General features: G+C 45.9%; 2 protein-coding genes across 2 annotated transcripts in view; both read right to left on the bottom strand.

The window, feature by feature from the left end:
* Positions 1–22,261, bottom strand: part of ZNF71 (zinc finger protein 71) — a 192,131-nt gene that overhangs the window by 74,709 nt on the left and 95,161 nt on the right. The window lies entirely within an intron of this gene.
* Positions 8,188–12,116, bottom strand: LOC121484692 (olfactory receptor 10A7-like). The gene is made up of 2 exons (XM_041744223.1): positions 12,047–12,116; positions 8,188–9,209 (listed from the first exon to the last, which is right to left on the bottom strand). Exons 1-2 carry the CDS (start codon positions 12,114–12,116, stop codon positions 8,188–8,190), a joined length of 1,092 nt encoding a protein of 363 aa, XP_041600157.1.

The following is a 22,261-nucleotide window of genomic DNA, read 5'->3' as shown; positions in this document are numbered from 1 at the left end:
TTTCATTTCCCATTCCATCCCAGTCCTTCCCCCCAACTGAGATTTCTTGCTCCCCCTCTTTTTGGCTCTGCGTCTGATCTTCATTATCCTCTTATCCGTATCCACTCAATACATACCTCCTCCAAAGATCCTTTTCTGAGTTGCCTTTCCTAACTTAGGACTTCAGGCGAACTAAGAGATCCCTGGATAACCTGCAGCAAAACCAGTGACTGCACCCCTGAAGGCACATTAGCGTCCCAAATCCCAAAACTAGATATTCAAAAATATCTAGATATACCATCTCAAAAATAGTTGTTATCCAGGAATTTTTTGCTAAGACTGTGTGTGCTAGGTTCGAAGGAGATATGGTGGTCAGTAAGAGAACATTCCCGGTCCCTACAGCAAACTGGGCCATGGAGCTTTCTCTATCTGGCTCCTTGAGCGTTCTACTTAATTTCTGTTGTGTGTTACTTAAAAATATAGATAACCAGCTCCCTCCTGAGCTATTTAATTTCCTCACTGTCAAAAGAGAGACAACATAATGTTGTGGCTGAAGCTTGAGCTCAAAGTTATACGGAAGTGGGTTTCAATCTGTTGTTCTAAATGAAACTCAGAATTCCTCTCATGAGAAGACAGACCCTTGGCTGGTAAAGTGTTTAACGGTAGTTATTTATTAAGTAAGGGGCTTTGTGCAAAGAAGCAATACACCAAAAGTGATGGCTATATGGGCATGAACCAACCTGGCATTAGCCTCAAAGTGTTCAAGAACTTCCAAGCAAGAAAGTCACTCAATCTGTTTAAATCTGCCTCATAAATTAATACACAATTATGGATAAGTACTAATTGGGGGTTACATCAGTTAGAAGTAACTGAATACTTTTCTAAAGCATTCAAAGTCAGTACCTGGTATACTTTGGATATTCTATAAAAGAAAGTTTCTTTCTGCTGTTCCTTGTCCTCACCGCCAAAGAATAACATTTGGTCTCCCCATATGATGGTCAAAGGACAGCAGCTTCAGATCCGTTCTTGCTGATGCTGCCCCTGGAAGAGACTCAGATGCTCAGGTGCATTCAGCTCCTGCCTGGAGGAGGAGATGTTGAAGTGTAGAGTCACTTTTCAGTCCACCTTGGAAAGCTGTTGCTGGTCCTGAATGAGGCATCCACTTCCCCACCCTTGTTTCACCTTCTTCGTAGTTCTGAATGCTCTAAGTTGCTGAGTTGACTCTCCTCATGGTGAAAAGGAAGCAGGGATGCCAGCTTAAATTGGAGCTCTGGACCTCAGAGACCTCCCCTGGTCTCTGCAGACTTGGAGAATAGTTGATGGGAAAAACACTTCTGGGCAGCCCGGGTGGCTCAGCGGTTTGACGCCTGCCTTTGGCCCAGGGCATGATCCTGGAGACCCGGGGTTGAGTCCCACGTAAGGTTCCCTGCATGGAGCCTGCTTCTCCCTCTGCCTGTGTCTCTGCCTCTCTCTCTCTCTCTGTGTCTGTGTGTGTGTGTGTGTATGTGTGTGTGTGTGTCTTTCATGAATGGATGAAAAAAATCTTTAAAAAGAAGAAGAAGGAAAAACACTTCCACTGACACTCTGTGGAGGCTTAAGGGGAGGAGGAGCCTCAGAGCCACTCTCAGTTCAGGCCATCATACATTGACTGATTTCTTCCCAAATGCCTTGTCTTGTGTTTTGGTCCTGGGGTATAAAGATAAGTGGTAAATTGTTCCTGCCTTTGGTTGATGAGTTTGGTTATGGAAACACACGTTCATAACTTGTTCTGAGAAGAGCTAATGCATCTGAGGACTACAGGAGAAGACTTTCCAGTAGAAATTGGAGGCTAAGACAATGCTGCCCATTGAAAGTAATGGCAGGAGTGGGTATCTGCATCTCTGTGTTCATAGCAGCATACTCACAAAAGCCAAAAGATGGAAACAATCCAAGTGTACATGGATGGAGGCAATGATAAGCAAAATGTAATACATACAGAGAACTGAATTCAACTATCCATAAAAAGGAAGGAAATTCTGACACATGCTGCTACTACACAGATGAATCTTGAAGACTATGCTAAGTGAAATAAGCCAGTCACAAAAGGACAGATATTGTGTGATGTCTCTTATAGGAGGTGCCTAGAGGAGTCAAATTCCTAGAAAAAGAGAGTAGAATGGTGGATTCCAGGGGCCAGAGGAGAGAGAAATGGGGAGTTAGTGTACAATGGCTACAGAGCTCCCATTTTCCCAGATGAAGTGTTCTGGAGATGGGTTGCAGTGATGGTTGCACAAGAGAGTGAATGTGCTTAATGCCAGAGAACTGTCCCCCTAAAGATGGTTAACAGGGGCAAATTTTATGTTATATACATCTTTCCACAATTAGAATCACTATAACCTTTATATCCACCCTTAAGATATTTGTGTGACTCTTTCCACACCTTTAACCTTGCTCACACAAACATCCAGAGATCCAAAATACAGTGATTCCTGAGGAACTTTACCCAAACTGTTCTTTCTGACAAGAGATTACCTTTTCTCACAATGAAATTCAATTCAGCCCTTTAAATTTCACATGAAACTTCAGTCTTTGAAAAATATTAACCTTCTCTCGTCTCTAGCCACATAGAATTCGTTCCCTTCTCTGATAAAACAGGATGGTGTGATGTAATCACTTCTGGGACCACGTGGGTGATCGGTCAGTGTTGGTTAAACACCCTCCAAATGAGGTTGTGGAAATGTTCTGTAGAGTTGAAGCCTGACAGATGATATTTAGTTCTTGACTCAAATCTCATAGCTGCAGGACTTTCATGATTTACTCCCATTCTGAATCTCCCTGTAAGATAACCCTTCCTTCTTCCCAGGGATCGAGAGGATAAAATTATTTAATGCATATAAGTCTCTGAGCTCAGTGCAAATTAAATACCCCACATTTGGAAGCAATATTATTATTATTGCCATGAGACGGGTATTTTTTTATTTTTTATTTTTTATAAATTTATTTTTTATTGGTGTTCAATTTGCCAACATATAGAATAACACCCAGTGCTCATACCATGAGACAGGTATTAAACCAAAACATCTTTTGGAAAATTATATTAGCAAATATGCGTCACATGTCCAGTGTGATGATTGACACTTAGTAGATATTCAATACATACTAGTTCATCTCCAACCCAATGCTCAAAATAATGACTTAGTGCATTGCTACTACAACGTCCTTCACACTAAATTGTAACTTTTTTATCTTATGTGTCCTCAAGGAGTTATTTCAAAAGAAGAAATTTGCCTTTTCTTTCTGTGTCCACAGAGGCAAGCATAGGTCTTAACTCAGTGCATACTCCAGGGATGTTTGATGATGGGGAGGGGGTAGGATAAAACTAGAGGTCTGCTTTCCACGTCCTAGAAAGTTCTAGGTCTCATTCTTGACTTCAGAAGGCTTTCTCATGATACATCCAGGGATGGAGGAAACAGGAGGTACGAGGAGGGATCTGGGAGAATGGTGGCCTGGAAAGAAGTGTCCCAAAAGTTTTTTGTGCTCTTTGGTTGTTGGAGGGTCTTAGTTAGAGACTAGAACTCAAAAGTCAGGGTTTATGAGGCCATGAGGTTCTTAAATCCAGTACCAATTGGGTCATGTTTTCTTTCTTTAAGATTTTATTTACTTATTTGAGAGAAAGAAAGAGCATGAGCAGAGGGGCAGTAGGACAGGGAGAAGCAGACTCCCCACTGAGCAGGAAGCCCAATGTGGGGCTCGATCCCAAGACCCTGAGATCATGACCTGAGCTGAAGGCAGATGCCCAATCAACTCAACTATGCAATTGCCCCTGGGTCATGTTTTCAGGAAGAACCTGAAACATTGGTGAGAAGGACAAAAAACCCAAAAACATCTTGAGAAGAGTGGGGGGGGGTTGTATATTTTTTTATTGGAGTTCGATTTGCCTACATATAATGTAACACTCAGCGCTCATCCCGTCAAGTGCCCCCCTCAGTGCCCTTCACCCAGTCACTCCATCATCCCACCTACCTCCCCTTCCACTACCTCTTGTTCGTTTCCCAGATTTAGGAGTCTCTCATGTTCTGTCACCCTCTCTGATATTTCCCACTCATTTTCTCTCCTTCCCCCTTTATTCCCTTTCACTATTTTTTATATTCCCCGAATGAATGAGACCATATGATGTTTGGTCTCTGATTGACTTACTTCACTCCGTATAATACCCTCCAGTTCTATCCAAGTTGAAACAAATGGTGGGTATTTGTCCTTTCTAATGGCTGACTAATATTCCATTGTATACATAGACCACATCTTCTTTATGCATTCATCTTTCAGTGGACACTGAGGCTTCTTCCACAGTGTGCCTATTGTGGACATCGCTGCTATAAACATCGGGGTGCAGGTGCTCCGGCATTTCACTGCATCTGTATCTTTGGGTTAATCCCCAGCAGTGCAATTGCTGGGTCATAGGGTAGCTCTATTTTTAACTCTTTGAGGAGCTTCCACACAGTTTTCCAGAGTGGCTGCACCAGTTCACATTCCCCCACCAACAGTGCAAGAGGGTTCCCCTTTCTCCACATCCTTGAGAAGAATGTTTTAAAGATTTTTAAAAATTTATTCATGAGAGACACAGAGAGAAGCAGAGACATAGGCAGAGGGAGAAGCAGGCTCCCTTTGGGGAGCTCGATGCGGGACTCGATCCTAGGACCCCAGGATCATAACCTGAGCAGAAGGCAGATGCTCACCACTGAGCCACCCAGGCATCCCTTGAGAAGAGCTTTTTAAAGTGACTTTGGCAACCATTGGGTCCAGGCCAAACACAGAACTGCAGTGTCAGGCAGGGAATCAGCCCGATGCTGTATCATTGTAAGTCCTTTGGTTGCTAAAAAGAGAAGCTAACTGGATCACTTGAGCCAAGAAAGTGGTTGGGTACTGCAGGGTTGATGAAGAACCATATTTTGCCAGGATCATGGACCAGGAGAGTTTTGGCAAACCAGATAAGAAGTACTAGGCCACCATAGAGAAAAGTCAGTTCCATATTCTGTGCTTGTTTCACTCAGTAATCCAATTCCAGGGAGAAAGTGCTGGAATGGTTTAGTTTAGGGATACCAAATCAACACCCTGTATACGGTGAGGGCAGAGGGAAGCACTCTGGGTCTTTGTTGTTGTTGTTGTTGTTGTTGTTGTTGTTGTTGTTGTTGTTTTTGAGGGAAGTACTTTGATCAAACTGCCAAAGACAAAAGACTGTAGGGAATATGGTCCATATAGTTTCCCAAAGACAAATCCACATACAGTTATCAGGAAGGGGGAATGAGTACACAGCAGGAGAATCAACGGATCTCATGAGAGATGCCCTATGGCTGAGGAAAGTGGTGGCTTATCGGATGCCAGGAGGCTCAGCCTCTTACCTCTTCCTCTCACAACTGCACTGGGTACGGGGTTGATGGTTCAATGACTGTGGAGGCCGAGAAAATTTTAAGGCCATTCCACTTTAAGTTCAGCGTTAGCACAAGTACAGCCATCCCAGGCCCCTGTGAATAAGAGCTGAAATTTACATTACCTCAGTTCCAGGAAGAAAACAGCTTACAGCTTAATGCCCTAGAAAGCCTCATATTAGAATAAGAACAGAGCCCAAGCCAAGGGCAAGAAGCCCCATATTAGAATGAGAACAGAGCCTGATGCCCTGGAAGGCCCCATATCAGAATGTAAACAGAACTTGAGAAATTCCTCCACCCCTTCTGGAGGTCCCCTAGACCAGCCCTTAAAACTAAGCTGAAACCCACCTCGGGGTCCAAGTCCCTGCTCTGCTGTGTGGGTACACTTGGACCCAAGCTCGAGCTTGTAAATAAACCCTCGTGTGTTTGCATCGGTGTCGGCTCCTTGGTGGTTTCCCGGATTCACAATCTTGGGGACAACATGACCACTTCTATATTTCAAAGGATAGTAGTACTGAAGTTCCTAGTCTTGGTCACAGTTTTCCAAAAAAGTAGGTCAAGCAGATTTCAGTGGTGAAGACTCAGAGTTTCAAAGTAGGAAAAAGAGTTTGGTTAGATTGTAGACCACTTTCCCTTTACTATTTGCATTGGGGTTGATGTGTTGGCCTTCTTTGCCCTCTCCCTTCTAACAGGGATCTGCTAAACTAGTAGATCCATATCCTTATATTGGAATCACCCAGGACTTATGTTTTCATGAATACATGTTCCTGGACTGTGAGCACAAAGTTTCTGATTTGATAGATTGAGGTGGGGCCCAGCCTGGGTTTGACATCTCCATGCTGAACGACCACCCCAGGTGTTTCTGAACCACATCTTTAAAAAATGCTGTGCATTCCTGAAAGGTCATGAGGGCACAGACTATGTTACATTATTACGTAACATATATTGTTATGTTACGTTAGACTATGTTACGTTATTCACCACAGTGTCCTGAGAGCCTCGAGAAGTGCCTGACTTGTTTGTTGTTTGATGCCAAATTAAGGAGAGGACACCTGGGAAGATGAAAGCATTGGCAGAACTGGTCTGATGACAAAGAACAGAAACTCATTCAGTCTGGTGCAGTAGTTGTATTTTTATACTGTTTGTCATATTAGATCACCACCGTAATCCTGAGTGCCCCTGGCAGGGCAGGGGTTATTCCTCACACCCTTTCCTGTTTATACAGGGTGAAACTGAGCCTCAGAGAGACTAGTCCAACAACCCACACTGAAGGGTTTTAGTCCATCCAACTCCAAGGCCCTTAACACCAAATCCAGCATCCTGGGAGTACTATATAGTACATTACCTTCCGAGGGTGGAGCTTCTGGGTTTCTAATCTATGAGGATAGCTTTGTGAATAATGAATGGAGACCATTAACTGAGCACCAACTGTGCTCCAAGCACTGTGCTAGATGCTTCCATACATCTCTTTGTTTAATGGTAACAACTCAGTGTAGGAAGTATGGCTACTATTCCCACTTCACAGATGAGAGGACTGAGGCTCAGGAAAGTCAAATCCTAGTTTGTACAACCAAGAAAATAAAGAGAGACAATTCAGATCCAGGTTTGTCTTCTAGAAACTAGATCCCTTCAAAGGTAGCCCATAAACTGAAGGAAAAAAACTTCTCCTCTGATGTATTTACCCATATTCAAAAAAATATTCTTACTGAGCTTTAGAGAAGAAATACCATAATTCGTGTACCAGGCTAGTTATTAGAGATCAGTAAATCAGGGCACTGAGAAGGATAGGACATCAACCCAAATTGGCTTAAATAAAAGCCAAATTTACTCGTTCACCTAAGAGGAATTCCTAAGGGCAAGACACACTTTGGGCATGGCTGGATCCAGGAACTCGACAAAATCAGAACCACATCTTTCCCCCCACCCACCACCATTGGTTCTGATTTTCTTTGCAATGACTCCATTATCAAGCAGGAACTCCTCTGTTAAAGACCAGATAGCTGATTGCCTCTACAAGCTTACATCCTTAACAGCTATGAACAAAGAGAAGAAGTTTGAACAAAAATCTCAGTGTCTGGCTCTCCAAAGTTAAGATCTAAAGCCCCTAACTACTTAGTCCTCCCTTTATCGATAGCGTTTGTCTTGTAATCTTAGAGTTCCTCCCACAAAGACACAGAGTGTATTTCCTTACCCCGTGACTTTGGATATGGCCATGTGACTTGCACTGACTAATGGTATCTTATTGGGTGGCACATGACCATAGCTTTGAAAATCATTTGAACAAGGGAGCCTTCTCATTCAGCTATTGTAATGAGAAAAACCATGCCTGAGCTCTGTTCCCAGGAGAAAAACGGGAAATGTGTGGACCAGAGGGTCTTCTAGCTAAACCAAGCCTCTGATGGTGAGCACTCATGGGCATGAGCAACCCTAGCCAAGATCAGAAGAACCACCCAGATGACACCAACCCAAATTAGCTAACCCTCAGCTGATTGACGATTAACAGCAGTAAGTGACATGTTTTAATACAGTACATTCTAGGATGGTTTTCCATGCAGCATTCTTGTGGCACTTACTAATACACTCTAGTTGGCCCAATTAGGTTCATTTATCCACCACTACCAAATAATAGTAATCAGGGATTGAATGCTCTGCCATGAGCCTTTGCTTGGACAGGAAGGTGGAACCAGCACCACCATGACCGGAAGAGGAAAACAATAGAGTTTTCCAGAAAAAAGTCAGAGCACTGTATGATATATTTGCACATAGATCCGTGTCAAACATCCATCAACAATTCCTGAGGAAGTCATTCATGGGGTCCAGATTCCTGGCCATGGCAACACACGCGTCCCAGGGCAGCCCTCACCTCCTTGTTTCGAAGGCTGTAGATGAGGGGGTTGAGCATGGGGGTTACCAGGGTGTAGGACAAGGACACCACCTGCTTGCTCTCCGGGGAGTAGCTGGCCTTGGGTCGCAAGTGGATGACCCCCGTGGTGCCATAAAACAGAAGCACCACGACGAAGTGAGAGGCGCACGTGGACAGGGCCTTGTGGCGCCCCCTGGCGGATGGCATCCGCAGCACGGTGGCCAGAATCTTGGTGTAGGACGCGGCTATCAGGCAGAAGGGAACCATGATAACCAGCACCGTGGCCGCCAACACGTGGGCCTCGAAGACTCTGGTGTCTGCACACACCAGGCTCAGCAGAGGCGCGATGTCACAGAAGAAGTGGCGGATGCCTCGGGGCCCGCAGAAGGGGAAGCGGAACAGCCAGATGGTGAAGACCAGAGACACAGGGACGCCAGCCAGCCAGCACGTGGCGGCCAGCAGGTTGCAGAGCCGCGGGCTCACGATGGCGCCATAGCGCAGAGGCCTGCAGATGGCCACGTAGCGGTCCCAGGCCATGGTCGTCAGGAGGAAGCACTCGGACGTGACGCAGGACAACACCAGCAGCAGCTGCAGGGCGCAGCCGGCGGGAGACACGCCCCGCCCGGGCCGCAGCAGGGTCAGAAGCAGCCGCGGCACGATGTCCAGCGAGAAGCACATCTCCACCAGGGCCAGGTGGCGCAGGAACAGGTACATGGGCGCGCGCAGGGCCGGGTCCAGGGCGGTCAGCAGCACGATGAGCGCGTTGCCCAGCAGCGTGAGCAGGAACATGGCCAGGAAGAGCGTGGCGAGCAGCGGCCGCAGCGCGGGCACGTGCGCGAAGCCCAGCAGGACCAGCTCACTGGGAGCGCAGCTCTGGTTGGCGCAGGGGGGGGCTTCGGGGGCGCCCGGGGGGGCCCAGGCGGTCGGCATGGCCCCGGGCGGGGACGTGGCGGGCAGGAAGCCTGCGGGAGGGGACGGGTTGAGCTGAGGCTATGGAGAGCAGAGCTGCACCTGCCGGGGCTCTGTCTCCCCAGTGGGTGCTGCGCAGAGCAGATAAGCTCGTGCCATGTGCGGGGCCCTCCCTGAGGGCCCCCATGAGCCTGGTAGGAGATCCTGGGGCTTACAAGGCTCACAAAGCCCTGACTGGCCTGGCCCACCCACCTTCTGACCTCTCCTCCATGGAGCTGCATCCACCATGCCTGATCCTGCCTCAGGGCCTTTGCACTTGCTGTACCCTCTGGTTGAGATATTTTTCCCTTGGATGTTTGTGCTCCTGTTTCCTTCTCTTCTTAAAAATATGAACTAAGATGCCCCTCCTTCACAGAGACCTCTTCCTCTATGACCTGGTTTCAAGTATCTTCTCCATAACATGTACACACACTAGCCCCTCTCTATGACTTCATTTCATTTCTAAAACACATTTGAAGTAACTTGGCTTATTTGCTTACTTTTCTGTCGTCTGTCTGCCCCACTTAGAGGGTCACATCTATCAGCACTTTTCTGCCTGCTTTCAAGTGGTGTCTGTGGCATGGGAAAGAGTGGCTAAAACATAGTAGGTGCTCCATAATATTCAGTCCATTTAATGATTGAGTCTCTTTTCTGTAGATGACAGATAAAAGAATGTACTTTCTCCACACAAAATATTTTTTGTTCTGTTTGTCCTGAGCCTATTTTATCTCATTTTTTAAAATGTTGGTTTTGACAACCAAATCAGTGGTTCTCAACTGGAGATGATTTAGCACCTCCTTCCCCCACTGGGGGACTGTGTATGGTGACATTTTGAGTTGTTAACAACTCAATAGAGTTGACAAATGGTGACAAAATAATGGTGACATTTGAGGTTCTATTGGCATCTACTTGGTAGAAGACAAGGGCACTGTTAAACATCATACAGTGGTGCCTGGATGGCCCAGTGGTTGAGCATCCACCATTGGCTCAGGTCGTGATCCGGGGTCCTGGGATTGAGTCCCGCATCGGGTTCCCTGCAGAGAGTGTGCTTCTCCCTCTGCCTATGTCTCTGCCTCTCTCTCTGTGTCTCTCATGAATAAATAAAATCTTTTTTAAAAACTTTATTTAAAAAAGAACATTACGAAAAGTAACAAAACTCTGGCAGGTGCACAAAATCTCTGGCAGCCCCTAATTATATCAGTCTGTATAAAAGACTCAGGAGTTTACCAGATTCCTGTCTGAGGAGTTACTTTTTCTGGTCTATGGAAAGCTCCTAGAGGAACAGAAGGGCAATGCCATTGGTTCCTCATCCTGCCCGTGTGGGCTTCTGATTTTATTTTTAATACAGTCTTGTCTGACAGTTTTGGTTTCACCTTCACACAGTTTTTGGGAGATTCTCTTCTTCATGCAACCACGTGGACCATGGCCACAGCCTCATCAGCCTTCCCATCTCCCCTCACTGCTCAACATTCATGGTATCCACACTCAGCAAAATCTACTCCCCCTCCTGTGGAATTCCTGTCATTTCCTTTGCCCTCCTGGGAAAGACATAGATACACCTTCAGGTCAGCAGTTATGCCCAAGGAGAGAAAGAGAGGGACTAATCATGTACATGCCAAGCATTCACATAGGACTTACTGTGTACTGAGTCTCAAGCACATTACTAGTGCATGGACACAACAGTCCTATACACTAGGTACTGTTGTGCCCAAATAACCATGAACTAACAGCCTATGTCCCCACAACTCATAGAGGGAACATAGCAGCCAGTGTCTGAGCTTGGCCAGAATGATTCACCCTGGCTTCCCCAGGAGGGTGTCCACACTCATCAGGGGAGGAGGTCTCACTTGCAAACAATGGCTACCAGTCATAATGTGTTAAACACAGCAAGACAGACAGAAACAGAGACAGAAAGAGACACACAGAGAAAGAAATCAGTAAAAACCTGGTGAATCTTGGAGAATGTCTGGGGGTTTTTTAGGCCACACAGAGGATATTGACCATTGGTCTCTTACAACAATAAGAATGCTTTTAATCCTGTAAAGGGCTCTCAAATTCTCCAGTGAAGTCCACAGAATAAGCAAAGTTCACACAAAACCTCTTGATGACCCTCTTGGAGGGCAGGGACCTTCTCTGGCATGGTCCCTGATGAACCCCCAGTGACTGACCCAGTACCTGGCACACGAAGGTGAGTCCTCTATGTGAGGACACCCTCTCTGGATAATTCCTCCTGCAATACAATTCCCAGTCAATGGCTGTTAATGTCCCTCAGAAGCCCGCCAACCCCCCACTGGCCACATCCAGGATGATCCACGCAGAGGATACAGAATGACAACTGTCTCCTTCCATGCAGCCTCAGGTCACCTAGTATGCTCACCTCTAGATAGGAAAGGAACCATCGGCCATGAAAAAATTCCCTTAAACGATAGGTTTCATGCAAACAGCACTACTGGTGGAATGCTTGCTATAGGAGACTAAGGTTAGAGCTGAGCTACCCCACCAAATACAAAGGTGAAAGCAGCCTTGAGTGAGAGCTCAGGGCAATGGCTTAGCTGGGATGAGTGGAGGAGACTCCCTCATCTATAAAGGAAGGTGATGGTACCTCTGGCTCAGGGATGGTGGGAGGAAAAAGGGCCAGTAAGCACTTCCAACTGTTTCAGGGAGCTGACTCTAAAGCCAGCTAGATGGAGACTTAAGCCCAAGTTCTGCCATTTGCTAGCTGTGAGTTCCAAAATCTCTCTGAGCCTGCTTCCTTGCCTGCAGACTGATGGTGTCTACCCCGATAAGACTGCTGAGAATTTGCTGAGATCATGCACAAGGCTTAGGACACAATGAGCATTCAATAACTGACAGAAGTGATCATCTGCCTCATCACCACCATTATTATCATCATCCTCTTCATCGCCAACTTTCATCGCCATCATCAACATCACCATCATCATCACCATCACCATCATCATGATCACCATCACCATTATCATCATCACCATCATCATCATTGTCATCATCACCATCAATATCATCATCATCATCACCATTACCATCATCATATCATCATCACCATGACCACCACCATCATCATCACCATCGCCATCAAAGAATGATGGTCATGGGGAACCCCAGCCCTTTCTTCCCCTTGCAGCCTGGAGCCCTTACCTTCACAGAGGACCCACTTACCTTCTGCTTCTTGGTCTGTCTGAAAGTGAGGACAAAGTTCTGACTGTCCCCCTTGATCCAGGAGTTTCCAGGGCTGACTGGGATTACAGGAGCCAGAGATTTCAATCTTTGGCTCTGGCCACACAATGAGAGCCCTAAGGACCTAACCCACAGAGAATTCTGCTCATTACCAAATTGGCGCTTGTGTGTTCCATGTGAAGGCAGAGGGAATTGGGGAGTGAGGAGCCTCTGCTTCTCTGAAGACTCTAGTCTCCACTACATTCCTTCCCCTGGGCTTCTCCATCTTGTGTTCCTACTGAACTCTTGCTTCCAGAATGTTGCAGAAGGGCTATATACTGTCTGCTCCTATCACCCATATAAGAAATCCATTCTTTTCATCTTGGCATTCAAGGTCCCCAGAAATCTGCCCCTGCCCACCTCCCCGTCTTTATGTCTTAACATGTCCTTGCTATGATTCCCCCACTGCCCCATAACTCTTGGTTACATCAAGGGAGCTGAGATAATCACTGTGCTTATGATTTATGTTTTTTCATGTGTGTCTGCCATGCTTCAATAGCAGAAGTAAAAATAGCCATTTGAAGGGACTTATTTTAGGCAGTGGCAGTAGTAGCTATTGAGGGATTGGGTGTTGGGCTTTGCAATCACAATTCCACCCTTGTGTGCTTGGGTGAAGGGTGTGAGCCCTGTGATCCACAGTTTCCCCTTCTGGAAAAGCACCTGCCTTCCAATATTGCATGCATATGTGATGACCAAGGATCAACATAAATCCTGCTTCTAAGTAATTAGCACAGTGCCTTGTTCTTCCTGTGTCATCAATAGCCGAGCTCTGGTGCTAGCATTACTTCACGCCTAACCACATCACTGCACCTCCAGGGCCTGCATTACATTCGTATCACATTGTGAGCACTTAATAAGTGTTTGGAGAGTGAGTGAGTGAGTGATTGAGTGATGACTGCTGTCAACTGCTGAATGCTTATTTTGCTGTGAGTCAGTTTAGTAAGTCACAGACAGCATTAAGAATGGGATAGAGTGGAGAATATTGGCATCTCTGGATGTAAAGATTAGGGAAGTTCCAGATATATTTCTGTCTATGTCCCTTTCTACTTCAATACGTCCATTTCCATAGACATATCTATGTCACGTCTGTGTTGGAATCAATGTTGCTGTATCTGCATGTCTATCTCTTTGTCCATATTTGTGTCTATATTAATTTTAGATGCTACAGATAGGTGAGATCATAAAACATTTGTCTTTGTTTGGCTTATCTGATTTATCACAATGGCCTCCAGGTCCACCCATGTTGTCACAAATGGCTTAGGTCTGACCACCTGTGTGTGACTGCCATGCATTTCCTACTGGCTGTCTTTTACCTGTTTGTGCCTCCATTTTGTGATTGTAATGTGTAGAGTAAGGATCACAGTACCATCTGCCTGATAAGGATATTCTGCAGCTTGAGTTTCAACATGTAAAGCCCTTCTGAAAATGCTTGGCACATAATAAACTCTATATAAAAGTGTTAGCTATTGTATCTGGCTTACAATGAATGTTTTACACCGATTGTAATTCAAAACCAAACCCAAAAAACAAAACATGAAAGTCCATGCCTGACATACCTATCTTGACAATGATTGTATTGGATTAGCCTTTTGCCCTGTATCAGAGGTTAGTGGCCAACTATGGCTCTGTGCCCATTGTCTACAGCCAGAAAGAAAGAAAAAGAAAGAAAGAAAGAAAGAAAGAAAGAAAGAAAGAAAGCAAGCAGAGGAGGTTTTTACATCATTAAATAAATGGTTGGGAAGAACTGTTATTCAAAATAGTACTAGAAGTCCTAGCCTCATCAATCAGACAAAAAAAAAAAGAAAGAAATAAAAGGCATTCAAATTGGCAAAGAAGTCAAACTCTCTCTCTTCGCAGATGACATAATACTATATATAGAAGACCCAAAAAATTCCACCCCAAGATTGCTAGAACTCATACAGCAATTTAGCAATGTGGCAGGATACAAAATCAATGCACAGAAATCAGTGGCATTACTATACACTAACAATCAGATGGAAGAAATATAAATTAAGGAGCGAATCCCATTTACAATTGCACCCAAAACCATAAGATACCTAGGAATAAACCTAACTGAAGAAGTAAAGGATCTATACTCTAAAAACTACAGAACCCTTAGGAAAGAGATCAAGGAAGACACAAAGAGATGGAAAAACATCCCATGTTCATGGACTGAAAGAATAAATATTGTGAAAATGTCTGTGCTGCCCAGAGCAATTTACACATTCAGGCAATCCCTATCAAAATACCATGGACTTTCTTCACAGAGTTGGAACAAATAATCTTAAGCTTGTATGGAACCAGAAAAGGGCCTGAATAGCCAGAGAAATGTTGAAAAAATAAAACCAAAGCTGGAGACATCACAATGCCAGATTTCAAGCTGTATTTCAAAGCTGTTATCATCAAGACAGATACATAGATCAATGGAACAGAATAGATAACCCAGAAATTTACCCTCAATTCTATGGCCAACTCATCTTCGACAAAGCAGGAAAGAATATCCAATGGAAAGAAAGATAGTCTCTTCAATAAATAGTGTTGGGAAAACTGGAAAGCCATGTGCAGAATAATGAAACTGGACCATTCTCTTACACCATACACAAAGGTAAACTCAAAATGGTTGAAAGATTTAAAGTGAGACAAGAATCTATCAAAATCCAAGAAGAGAATACAGGCAACAACCTTTTTGAACTTGGCCACAGCAACTTCTTGCTAGACACATCTATGAAGGCAAGGGAAACAAAAGCAAAAATGAACTATTGGGACCCCTTCAAGATAAAAAGCTTCTGCACAGCAAAGGAAACAGTCAACAAAACTAAAAGACAACCTACAGAATGAGAGAAGATATTTGCAAATGACATATCAGATAAAGGGCTAGTATCCAAGATTTATAAAGAATTTATCACGCTCAACACCCAAGCAACAAACAATCCAGTCATGAAGTGGGCAGAAGACATGAACAGACATCTCTCCAAAGAAGACATACACATGGCCAACAGGCAAATGAAAAAATGCTCCACATCACTTGCCATCAAGTAAATACAAATCAAAACCAAAATGAGATACCACTTTACACCAATGTGAATGGCTAAAGTTAACAAGACAGGAAACAACAAATATTGGAGAGGATGCGAAGAAAGGGGAACCCTCTTGCGCTATTGGTGGGAATGCAAACTGGTACAGCCACTCTGGAAAACAGTGTGGACGTTCCTCAAGAAGCTAAAAATAGAGTGACCCTATGACCCATCAATTGCACTACTGGGTATTTACCCCAAAGATACTGATGTAGTGAAACGACAGGACACCTGCACCCCAATGTTTTAATTTTTTTTATTATTTTTATTTATGATAGGAACACAGTGAGAGAGAGAGGCAGAGACACAGGCAGAGGGAGAAGCAGGCTCCATGCACCGGGAGCCTGACGTGGGATTCGATCCCAGATCTCCAGGATCGCGCCCTGGGCCAAAGGCAGGCGCCAAACCACTGTGCCACCCAGGGATCCCTATAGCAGCAATGTCCACAATAGCCAAACTGTGGAAGGAGCCGCATGTCCTTTGACAGATGAATGGATAAGGAGGATGTGGTCTATATATACAAAGGAATGTTATTCAGGCATCAGAAGAGACAAATACCCACCATTTGTTTCAACGTGGATAGAACTGGAGGGTATTATACTGAGTGAAATAAGTCAATTGGAGAAGGATAATCATCATAGGGTTTCAATCATATATGGAATATAAGAAATAGTGAAAAGGATTATAAGGGAAAGGAGGGAAACTGAGTGGGGAAAAATTAGAGAGGAAGACAAACCATGAGAGACTCCTAACTCTGGGAAACAAAAAAAGGGTTGAAGAAGGGAAGGTAGGCGGGGGGATGGGGTAACTGGGTGCACTAAGGAGGGCACTTGATGGGATGAGCACTGGGTGTTACACTATATGTTGCAAATTGAACTCCAATAAAAAATATACCAAAAAATAAATACATAAATAAATAAAATCTATTTAAAACTGTATTATTCTCTGTTCTTTTTAATAAAAAGAAAAACAAACAAAAATGGTTGGAAAGAAAATCAAAAGAATAATATTTTGGGATACATGAGCATTATATATAATTCAAATCTCAGTGTCTCTAAAAAAGGAGGTTTGGGGACACAGCCTGGCTCCCTCATTTGTGCACTGTCTCTGGCTGCCATCAGGCTACAATGGCAAACCTGAGAGGTTACAACAGAAAGTACAGAGCTGGCAAAGCTGAGAATATTTACTATCTGGCCCTTTGCAGAAAATGTGGTAGGACCTCTGACCTATGCACAGAAATTCATAGAGACAGAATGTACCTAAGGTGCATGGAAGGTCAGAGAGAGGGAGCCACATGTGCAAGATCGCAGAGCTAGGTGTCCAGCCCTGTGTTTCCAGCCCCTCTGGGTCAGCCCGTGCAGAGCCCGACCCCCAGAGCCAAGCGAGGGCCCAGCAGGCTGCGGGGCACACCTGGGGATTTTGAAGGCTATACATGAGTGGGTTCAGGACCGAGGTGATGATGAATAGCTTGTGGTGTTCGGTGGGGAGGCGCTAGAGTCCCAGGGGTGCAGGTACCTGGTGGCCACGCCACCATCTAAAAGAGCCGCTCCAGCCAGCCAGGTGGGAGCTGCAGGTGGGCTGGGCTGAGAGAGGGCTCTTAGCTGGCCCTGGTCACCAGAATCCAGGTGTGGGATGCGAGAATGAAGGCCAAAGGCACAGAGAGAATGGTGTGCCCAAGCCAAAGACCACAGTTGGCTGTGGTGTGGACACACGCTGTCCTCAGCGCCTTAGCTGCTGGCACAAGTGGTCACTGCCCCCCAACCTCACCCCCACCAGAAGGTGCATCATGCACCTGGGGCAGCAGGCCCCACGCCAGGGGCCACCAGGAGCCAAGTGATGCCAGGTAGATCCAGGCCCCGTGGAGGTCAGGGCTATGCCAGGTGCAGCCAGGACCCCATGGACTTAGGGGCGATGCTGGGTGGAGCCGGGTCCCAGTGGAGGTTGGGGCGATGTCAGGTGCAGCCAGGACCCCACGGAGGCCGGGGTGATGCCAGGTGGAGCCAGGTCCCCGTGGAGGTCAGGGTGATGCCAGGTGGAGCCGGGTCCCGGCGGATGTGGGAACGATGCCAAGTGGAGTCAGTCAGAGTCATGTGAGGTGGAGCCAGGCTCGCACAGAGGTCAGGGGGGCCAGTGCAGCCAGGTCCCCTCAAAGTCAGCGCGATGCCAGGTGAGCAGGCAGGGCATCCCAGGGAGGGTGGTGGGCAGCCGGCCTGTGAGCCAGTGCTGCAGAAGCCTAGTTGTCTCTACGTGTTTTCTTCCTTCTTTTCCCTCTGCCTAAAGCTTATTTTCATGCACTTGGCTTCCTTTCTTCTCCCTTGTCTCTCCCTCCATCCCTACAGCTCCTGGCTCCTCACAGTTCTCACCTCCTCTCTCCCTGCAGACTTCTCTGCCCAGACCCTCTCCACCTTCGGTCTGCTGGATTCTTTCCCTCATGGGCCTTTTCTTCTGTTGCCTCATCTTTCATCAACCCTCCCCTTCTTCTCCCTCCTCAGTTCCAGCCCTTGTGTGGGGGCGGGGGACAGTGGGGCAGTGGGGCAGTGGGGTATCCGTCCCGCCTCCCCCCTGGAATGGGCAAACACAGGGCAGGCCCAGACAGATGAGAAATCTGACATGTTCCTCCCAAGGGAAGATCCTCCCCAGGAAGTCTCTGCAGGACACCCACCCTCCAACAGCCGCAGAACTTTCCTGGCCTTGCTCCCAGCCAGCCACACCCCTAGAGTTGACCCCAGAGCCCAGCACTGAAGAGGTGCCTGTATGTATTTGTTGGAAGAATGGAGGCTAGTCGCTGAGGGTGAAGGTGTCCCCAATGCGTTGGTTCTGTAAAAAGTCTGCCTGTGTCATAGAATAAAGATATGGAATGTGCCTCAGTTTCGTCATTTGCAAGATGCAGACAATTACCATATCTAACCTACAAATTATTTGAAGAGTATAAAAGTTAAGTAAACAGTGTTTTATTTATTTTTTTAAAGATTTTATTTATGTACTCATGAGAGACACACAGAGAGAGGCAGAGACATAGGCAGAGGGAGAAGCAGGAAGTTAGCTCATCATTGTATCTCCAGCAGCTAACCCCAAATCTAGCCCATGCAGTATACACAAAATGTATTTTTTTTTACAAAATGTATTTTTGAATAAAGAGAAAAACACACGTGAGTACAGACATGCACATCGACTTCTAATGATTCTAATTCCTCTCTTTTTTTTTAAGATTTTATTTTTAAGTAATTTCTACACCCACCATGGGGCTTGAAGTCACGACCCTGAGATCAAGAGCCTCATGCTCCACCTATCAAGGCAGCCAGACACCCCATAATTCTCTTTCTACAAAGTTGTAGCAAGCACCTCCCACTGGCCTCTACATTATTTTCAGCAGATCTGACCATGCTTCCATTTAGATTCTAAATGTCTCATTGGTCCTCACCCAGCAATTTCGACTTTCACACTAGAGACAGCTCAACAGACCCGTCCCCAATAGGAATGGGAACTCGTTATCCATAGATCAATAATCAGGTCTGGGAGTATAATGCTGTTATAATAGTGTTTACTGGGATGCCTGGGTAGCTCAGTGGTTAAGTTTGGGAGTAACTGGATGGCTCAGTTGAGCGAATCACTCTGGATCTCAGGGTGGTGAGTGAATTCAAGCCCCACAATGGGTGTAGAAACTACTTTTAAAAAATCCTAGAGCACCTGGGTGGCTCAGTGGTTGAGCGTCTGCTTTTGGCTCAGGTTGTGATTCCAAGGTCCTGGGATCGAGTCCCACATCAGGCTCCCCTCAGGGAGCCTGCTTCTCCCTTTGCCTATGTCTTGCCTCTCTCTCTGTGTCTCTGATGAATAAAAAAATAAAATCTTTTTTAAAAATGAAATTAAATAATTTTAATTCCAGTACAGCTAACCCAGTGTTATTTAGTTTCAAGTGTACTATATAGTGATTAGAAAACAAATTTGTTTAAAAACTTAATTACTGTAAATATTTATTAATACAATATTTGGCAAAGTTAAAGAAGAAATTTCAAAAAATTAAAAAGGAGATTTTTTTGAAACCAGTATTATACTACATGCTAACTGACTAGAATTTAAATTAAAACTTTTAAAATGCACATAAATAAAGGCATACCTTGAAAATAGAAAAATAAATAAACAAAAATGAGATTTTTTAAAAAGATTTTATTTATTTATTCATGAGAGACACACAGAGAGAAGCAGACACGTAAGCAGAGGGAGAAGCAGGCTCCCTGCAGGGGAGCCCAATGTGGGACTCGATCCCAGGACCTCGAGATCACAACCTGAGCCAAAGGCAGATGCTTAACCACTGAGACACCCAGGTGTCCCTTACTTAGGATCTCTTATTGGGCTCTATCTTGGCATGTGATTGAGAGCCAACCCTCAGGCAGCAGCCTTTCAATTATGCAAGTATGTACAGTCCAGGGGGATCATAAGCATTTGTGCCAGGTGATCTAGAGGTACCTGGGTGGCAGAACTCGGGTCCCAAGATGGGTGTGTGAGCTCCTGTCTGGGAGATGCTGGCCAGCTGTCCTGAGGCAGAGGGACAGCGTCAACACTGCCATGCACCTGCCCCCAATCCCAGAGAGTGCAGGGTAGGGTGCTAGGGGCAAGGCAAGCCAGAAGCCTGCCCCTCCAGCCAAAGCTCTGGGAAAAGCAAACAGGCCTTTTTCACTGAAAAACCAGTGAAAACTGTGAAAAACACAGCTGTGTTTCCATCTGCTGTGTGTGCCGTACCCTGGGGGTGACAGCCTGCTAAGAACTGTCTCTCTGATTGTTACAGTCTCATGGGATCCAGGAAGGATCCCCCAGGACAGCGAGCAAGGGGTGACTCCCCTGGGCCTCTGCCACAAAGTAACATCAGTATCTTCAAGTCTGTGAGATGGTGGGTTTTAGTGTGGAGTTCTCTTAGGGGGGACCTGAGTGGCTCAGTTGGTGAAGCACCTGCCTTTGGCTCAGGTCATAATCTCAGGGTCCTGGGATCGAGTCCCAGGTTGGGCTCCCTGCTCAGTGGGGAGGCTGCTTCTCCCTCTGCCTGCAGCTCCTCCTACTTGTGTTCATGCTCTCTCTCTGTCAAATAAATAAAGACAAAAAAAATATTGGAGTTCTCTTAGTACAATGTTCTTGAAAGTCAATAAAATCCCTGAAAATCAGAAAGTCTGTTGGATTAAAAAAGAAAGAAAGAAATCCTTTTTACGATATTTTTATTTATAAGTTTAAAAAAATTTCCCTGAAATATGTTAATGTACATAATTCTCTGAGAAAATGGCCTGTGGCAGAGGAGGCGCCCTGTAAGCATACAGCTGTGATAACCCTTGCTGTGATTATTACTAGCATCATCTGTGGCTATTATCCATATTGTTATCTTCCTATATCCCAAGCTCCAGCCACCATAGTTCATTGTACTTAAGCCCTTTTGTATCAGGGCTCCTTTTTTTTTTTTAACTTTATTTACTTACATCATCTTTATAACCCTGTGGGGCTTGAACTCATCACCCTGAGATCAAGAGTCGCCTTCAGAGAAAAGTTGTAGATAGTGGTCTCAGAGTGAACACAAGTCTTGTGCAGGCAGCATGTGCACAGCTGTGCCGACAATGGGGTGAATGTAATGAACTTGATGTTAAGAATCCTTGCTTTCCAAATACTCCCACATTTTGGAAAGGAATTTGATTTCTTGGACTTATGGTTTTTTAGGGATTTGAGAGGTCAAAAAACTCCAATGAGCAGGTGTGTACATGACTCGGGCTCAGGAGAGGAAGGATGGCTGGCGGCAGATATTTGAGACGATTGAACACCCTCAGCGTCTGAGAGCCTACTGAAGTCCTGGGGGCAGGTGAGGACATGCAGGAGAGGTGACAGCAGAAGCAGCATGAACCTTGTGGGCCATGACTGTTCTTGACAAGGGGGACACCATTCCCAGGAAATTGCTCTCAGAAACATGCTCATGCACAAATAGTTTGCACAGTGGAGTCTCTGAGGTACAAACACCTTGCTGGTGTGGGTCCCCTGGGAATCCACAGAAATCTGCTCCCTCCTTTATGATGAGGCAGCTTGGCAATTCCACATCCTCAGAGCAGGGTGGCCAGATGGTTCCCCAATACCATCTGGGGGGCAGTGTGTCCAAGATCCCTGGGGCTAGGTCTCAGAGGCTGGGATGGGGGTAGGATCCACCCTGGCCTCATCATAGGCAGAGTTCAAGCCTTCTAAACTGGTCCTCGGGGAACCTCATCACAAGCTACCACCAGACACCCCACCCGACCATGTGCCCCAGGTCGGGCGCTGGGTACCAGAATGGGCCCCACTGGGAACCCAAAGGGGCAGTCACTAGGAAGGTTTTGGTGGGGAGCCCTTGACACAGAAGCACAGACTCCCCTGCCTTCCTCTCTGCATGTGGGGATTGAGGGCAGACTGCCAAGAAAGCTTCACTTGCCCCTTTGTCTTTGTCATTCCATTGTCTGTCTGTCCCCTGTCCATCTGTTGCTATGTTTTTTCTCCAGATCTCTCCAAGTAATGCTCTCTCTCTCAAGTCTCCCTGACCCCCTTCCCAGGAGCCTATTCCTCCCTGTTACATATTTCTGCCTTTTACACTTGCTTTCCTGCTCCCAGAGTCCTTCTGGACACCTCTGTCTGTCCCCTAGCACCGCATTTCTGATTCATTTCTCACTGCCTCTCTGGCTCCCTTGGTCAGCATCTGCACATCCGCAGCCTCCTGCTTCCCAAATCCTTCGGGCTTCCTCTGTGTGCCCTTCCATTCCTTC

The sequence above is a fragment of the Vulpes lagopus genome, chromosome 2 (genome assembly GCF_018345385.1).
Source record: "Vulpes lagopus strain Blue_001 chromosome 2, ASM1834538v1, whole genome shotgun sequence".
Taxonomy (NCBI): domain Eukaryota; kingdom Metazoa; phylum Chordata; class Mammalia; order Carnivora; family Canidae; genus Vulpes; species Vulpes lagopus.
Note: the sequence above shows the minus strand (reverse complement) of the source record. Positions and strands in the feature narration are given on the sequence as shown.